This window comes from Meleagris gallopavo, chromosome 2 (assembly GCF_000146605.3).
Source record: "Meleagris gallopavo isolate NT-WF06-2002-E0010 breed Aviagen turkey brand Nicholas breeding stock chromosome 2, Turkey_5.1, whole genome shotgun sequence".
NCBI lineage: Eukaryota > Metazoa > Chordata > Aves > Galliformes > Phasianidae > Meleagris > Meleagris gallopavo.
The window spans coordinates 457,061-462,888 of NC_015012.2; the positions used below are offsets into that span (position 1 = coordinate 457,061).

General features: G+C 58.1%; 1 protein-coding gene across 1 annotated transcript in view; it reads left to right on the forward strand.

The window, feature by feature from the left end:
• FBLN7 (fibulin 7) overlaps positions 1 to 5,618 on the forward strand; it is a 6,984-nt gene extending 1,366 nt beyond the window's left edge. Inside the window, exons 3-10 of the mRNA XM_010706386.3 lie at positions 3 to 69; positions 1,421 to 1,580; positions 2,500 to 2,670; positions 2,843 to 2,968; positions 3,041 to 3,178; positions 3,251 to 3,388; positions 3,932 to 4,070; positions 4,196 to 5,618. Coding sequence (XP_010704688.1) covers positions 3 to 69; positions 1,421 to 1,580; positions 2,500 to 2,670; positions 2,843 to 2,968; positions 3,041 to 3,178; positions 3,251 to 3,388; positions 3,932 to 4,070; positions 4,196 to 4,568 — 1,312 coding nt within the window. The 3' untranslated portion in view covers positions 4,569 to 5,618. The remainder of the gene's footprint in view (positions 1 to 2; positions 70 to 1,420; positions 1,581 to 2,499; positions 2,671 to 2,842; positions 2,969 to 3,040; positions 3,179 to 3,250; positions 3,389 to 3,931; positions 4,071 to 4,195) is intronic.
• Positions 5,619 to 5,828: the final 210 nt, after the last annotated feature.

Below are 5,828 nucleotides of genomic sequence, written 5' to 3' on the forward strand. Positions count from 1 at the left end.
AGCCTCCCTCTGCTGCTGCCGCTGCTGCTGCTGTGCCCGGCGGCACGGCTGGCCACGCCGGCGGCCCAGGTGAGCTCGTCCTCGTCCTCGCGTGGGTCTGGGCTACGTGCGTCCTTTCGTCCCTCTGCCTCCCCAGGGCTGGGCGCCGCGGGGTCTCGGGGATGCCTCCTGCGAGATCTCATCTGCTTTCCCTTCTCCCCAAAGCAGGAGGCTTAGAGCATGCTAAACGCACCCTCCCGCTCCCCAACTCTTCGAATCCCCCCTCGCAGTTCGATGCAATTTGCGTTCCCCGCCCCAGCAGGTGAGCCAAGCGGGGAACGCACGTCCCGCTGCAGCTCCGCTCCCTTCTCCGGCACCCGAGGCTGTGGGAGGGAGGTGTGAGCACGGAGGCTGTTAGAGCAAAGCAAAGCAAAGCTTCGGTATTGCTTTTGTGTTGCTGTTTGTTTGTTTGTTTTTAAATTTCCCCGCACCTGAAATCGTGACCAAGTACGCCCAGAGTAAAAAGCACCACTGTTTTTATGGGAGAGTGGGGGTTTGTTACGGCTCAGCACCCCGCAGGGAGCTCTGCTGGCTCCTGAAGTTAAAATCAGACCTAACAAAGAGCTGTTTATTGAAGTGCGCGGGATGCCAGGCATCTATTTGCTTTTTCCTCCCTCTTCCTGTGCTGTGCACCCCAGAGCTGCCGGCAGGGCTCAGCTCATCCCCGGCAACCCTGAAACAGCCCCGAGCAGCGGCTGGGGATGATGCTGAGTGCCTCGAGCACGCTGTTTGGGGCTGGCTTTTCTTTTTTCCTTTGCAAACCCTCGGTAGCTTTTTGCAAAGTGGATCAACCCCTGCCCTGCAGCTCTGTTTGCTCGGTTCCAGCCTTGGACCCGTCTCCTTTTCCCATCACTTCGGGGCACAACGTGGGGTTATGCACTCCCGATAGGGATTGTTCATCCCCTGCTCCACGTGCTCTGCAAATCTCCAGGCACAAAATTGACTCTGCTGTGCTCAGCTCTCGCTCTTTCCCTTCGGTTTTCAGTTAATTCCTCAGGAAACCTATAATAAAGATGCCCGTCGCCTGCATGAGTCAGTCCCTTGGTAACGATTAGCTTGCAGGCAGAAGTCCCACAAGTGTTTCTGGCCCCAGAAGAACTCACAAGACATCTGTTTTCCTATTATTTTCTAACATGGAAGTGGGACACGGCTCTAGATCCAGCAGGACGAGCTGTGGCATCTCTCCCAAGACTAACAAAGCTATCAGAGCGATGCGTTGCCATGTTAGGATGTAGGAGGCCATGCCACAGTTAACGATTCGCCACATGATGATGTTTGGGTTCAGAACCCCCGTGTTTGGCCAACGGGGGCAAATGATGGGACCTAGAGAAGCCTGGTGGGTGCTGGGGCTGTGGGTGCTGAACGCTTGCTGTGCCCGCAGGGCTGCCCAGGCAGGCAGCAGCTCCTGGCAGCTGTGCGGCAGATGCAGCAGCTGCTGAAGGGGCAGGAGACGCGCTTCGCCGAGGGCCTGCGCCTGATGAAGAGCCGCCTCAGCACGCTGCATGCAGCCCTGGCCAAGGCGGCCCCGGAGCCCACGCCTGGTGAGTGCCAGGGAGTCACGGGGCGATGGGGTGAGCAGTGGGCTCGAGGGTCTTTGGTCTTTTGGGGTTGGATGCTACCGATGAACAACCGTGGCTCTGCCCGCTGACCCCATCCCACTGCTCTTGGAATTTGAATCATGAAGGTTGGAAAAGACCACTGAGATCATTCAGTGCAACCCCAGCCCACTGCGCCCACTGCCACATCCCTTGGAGCCACATCCCCACGGCTCTAGGACACCTCCAGGTGACCCCACCGCTCCCTGGGCAGCTGTGCCACTGCCTCACTGCTCTTTGGGAGAAGGAATTGTTCCTAACAGCCAACCTGAACCTCCCCTACTACAATTTAAGGCCGTTACCTCTCATTCTGCAGCCTCCTTTCAGGTCGTTGTAGCAAGCCACGAGGTCTCCCCTGAGCCTCCTCTTCTCCAGACCCAACAGCCCCGGTTCCCTCAGCCGCTCCCCATCACACTGGTGCTCCAGACCCCTCACAGCCCCGCTGCCCTTCTCTGGACACGCTGCAGGCCCTCGGTGTCTTTCCTGCAGTGAGGGCCCAGCACTGAGCGCAGCACTCGAGGTGCGGCCTCACCAGTGCCAGTGTGGAGGGACGCTCACCTCCTGCTGCTGACACAAGCCGGGATGCCATTGGCATTCTCAGCCACCTGGGCACACTGCTGGCTCACGTTCAGCCGGCTGTCAGCTAACGGCCCCGCAGCCTTTACCTCCGCACAGCTTACCAGCCACTGCCCCAAGGCTGCAGCGCTGCGTGGGGCTGCTGTGGCCAAAGCGCAGCACCCGGCACTCGGGTTGGTGAGGCTCATCCTGCTGGCCTCAGCCCATCGATCCAGGCTGCCCGGATCCCTCTGTAAAGCCTTCTGTTCTCAGGCAGATCAACACTTCCCCCCCACTTGGTCTATTGCAGTGTCCTGCCCAGCCCCACAGGCCCCTGCTGGCGGGCGAATGTTCGGCACCAAGTACCTGGTGGAGCACGAGGTGCACTTTGCCTGTGAGCCTGGCTTCGAGCTGCAGGGTTCCAGCACACGGATATGCCAGGCCGATGGCAGCTGGAGCGGACAGGAGCCACGCTGCACAGGTACCACTTCCCTTCCTGAAGAGCTGGATGTGGCTACAGCTGTGGGAGCATTTCCTGGGGTCCTGCAAGTACAGACGCAACCTGGGCTTACTGGAACAAGAGGGATTCTCGTGGTCCAAGTTTGGTGTGATGCTGTTTCAAAATACAACAGACAAAACCTGGCTTTTTGCAGAGCTCAGCACGTGCTCCAGCAGCCCCTGCCAGAACGGTGGCACTTGCGTGGAGGGACCAGGCCAGCACCGCTGCCTCTGCCCACCGCCGTGGAGCGGGGCCGCCTGCCAGCACCGCACGCAGACAGGTGGGTGGCACAGGGTGCTCGGGTTGGGTGCGTGCTGTGTCCTGGCCTCACCTTGCCCCTGGTGCCCTGCAGAGCCCCCAGCATGGAGTGCGACAGCCGATCCTGCCTTCAGCCGCAAGCCCCGCTGTGCCCAGGTGGATCACGCCCAGCAGTGCCGCTGTGAGCCCGGCTTTCACATGAGCGGCACAGCTGCCGCCAGCCTCTGCCAGGGTAAGGGCTTAAGGAGCCGCAGGGTGAGGAGTAAGGGGCCGTGGGTGTGCAGCTCTGCTTGTTTCCCTGCAGACGTGGACGAGTGTGAGCTGTACCAGGCAGAAGGGGCCCCGCGGCTGTGCGCTCACGCCTGTGTCAACCTGCCCGGCTCCTACCGCTGCGCCTGTCCCAGTGGGTACAGCCTGCTGGGCGACGGCAAGAGCTGTGAAGGTGAGGCAGCGTGGACAGCTTTTCCGCTTTGTCCAACCTTGCACGATTGCCCCAAAAGTAGTTCATAGTGAAAAATTTTACATTTCCCCATTTTCAATGTGATTTCTGCTGCTATGCTATGTTTTCATAACATCTTGGTAACACTCCCAACACATATCCGCAGTAAAAGCCCTTGGTCTTACTGCTAGGTAAGCCGCCCTTACCTTTCTTGGTGTGCTGACGCATTCAGTGAGCTTAGCAGAAAGTTAAGAAAACAAGCCCATCCCGCTGCCCTAACCCCTGCTGGCCCTGGGCAGCAACAGTAGGAGAAGAGTAGGAGTTGATGGAAAGTGAGATCTGGGGGTGAACTTAGTGATTATTTCCATCCGATCTGGGTTTGCAGCCTTACCCAGTGCACGATCAGGGAGGGATGCAAGTGGCAGGGTGGGAAGCTTCCACGCTTTCCTTATTCCTATCGAAGGTTTGCTCCATTTCACCTGTTTCCTGCCAACATGCACCTGGAAATAAGGGTTTCCAGGTCTCTGTTGCTTGCCTGTTTTGCAGACATCGACGAGTGCGCTCTGTCGCGGGACAACTGCACGAGGGGCACAACGTGCATCAACACAGGAGGGGGCTTCCAGTGCGTCAGCCCCGAGTGTCCCCAGCCCGGCGGCAACATCACCTACGTGAAAACATCTCCCTTGTGAGTGCCGCACGTGAGACCCGGCCCTGCTCTGTGCGTGGGGCATCCCAACCCCCCAGTCCCTCCTTGCAGGGAGGAGGACCACTGGGGATCCCCCTGAACTTCCTCCTCCATTCCCTTTGCAGCCAGTGCGAGCGCAACCCCTGCCCGATGGATAGCAGATCGTGCCACCAGGCGCCCAAAACCATCTCCTTCCACTATTTGCCCCTGCCCTCCAATCTGCTGACCCCAACCCCGCTCTTCCGCATGGCCACGGCGGCGGCACCCGGCCGGCCGGGACCCGACAGTCTCCGCTTTGGCATTGTGGGAGGCAACAACCGGGGCCACTTTGTGATGCAGCGCTCGGACCGGCAGACCGGGGAGCTCATCCTGGTGCAGAGCCTGAAGGGCCCCCAGACCATCCAGGTGGATGTGGACATGTCCGAGTACCTGGATCGCACCTTTCAGGCCAAGCATCTCTCCAAAATCACACTCTTCGTCTCTGCCTATGAGTTCTAGGGCACACCAGGGGGCGGCTGCAGGGTTTGGATGCTCTCATGTGCGTGGTGGCTATGGTCCCTTTTCAGATGAAAGCACTACAGGTGCCAGCAAGCACTGGAGCCCTGAAGCCAGCTGTCCCCCCTCTGCACTGAGGTGATTTTGTCTGAGTCTCCAGGTGCTTTTTACTCCCACCTCCATGGAAAAAGCAGCACGTGATGTGCGACAAACTGCATGCAGGTTATCTGCTTGCTGAGTGCGGGAGCAGGGCGTTATTTTTGCTCACAGCTCCAGGAGGACATCCTATAACCTCTGCACCTATGCAATGCAAATGACAGGTAGAAACCAAGGTGCTTACTTCTTTTTTGATTCCTTTTTTGTAGGAAACAAGCTAAGCCAGTGCTGTCAGCCCTTCTCTGCACTGGGCTGGGCTTGCTTCCCTCTGAACACCAAGACCCCCAGCTGAGATTTGCTGAGTGGAGCTCAAGCTCTTGGTGCTGCTTGGGGTGGTGGCAGCTGTGCCCTGAAGCCCTGAAGCTGCCTGGCACAACACACTGCACCACTGGGAGCACATGGAGAAATTCTTCCCAGCCTACACCTGAAGCAGAAAGTTTGGGGTGGGACCCTCCAAAAGTGAGATTGTTGCTCGGGTTGGGGTCAGCCATCCTGATGTCCCCAGAGATGCAGGAAGGACTCGGTGCCATCCTACATGACGAGCTGGAGATGAGGGATGGCTGGAAGGCTGTCCCATGCCTTAATCCTCTTGGATGGGGTCATGCACCTGCATCCACCCGTGACCTGGCATGGACGTGCCATGGGGATCGCTTCAGCTGAGCACGGTGCTTGTCTTGCAAGAGCTCAGGGTGTGAATATCTCATTTTTTAACACCCCTTGTCCTCTTGTAGGAATAGTTGTCGGCTCCTGCCATGGTACTGCAACACGTGCCCAGGGCTGGCACTACTGTGGTGCTCACCTCTGCTCCCCAGTGCAGCGCTTGTGCATGTAAACCACAAAAACATTATGCATGTTTCTTTCTCATTTAGTACAATTAAAGGACGATATAGCCTCTGAGTAGGTGCAGAGCAGAATAAAGTATCCACAGCGTGTGTAGGGTGTGTTCACCCACAGCCAACTGGGAATGGGTTCTGGGTTTGTAGGACTATAACTTGTCGTCGTTTCTGTTCTCCTGCTTTATGCTGCTGGGGAGGGCGGGGTAGGAGAGGAAGGAAGTGTGGGGATGTGCCAATGAAGACAGGCACGGGGAGCTGCGTGGTCAAAGTA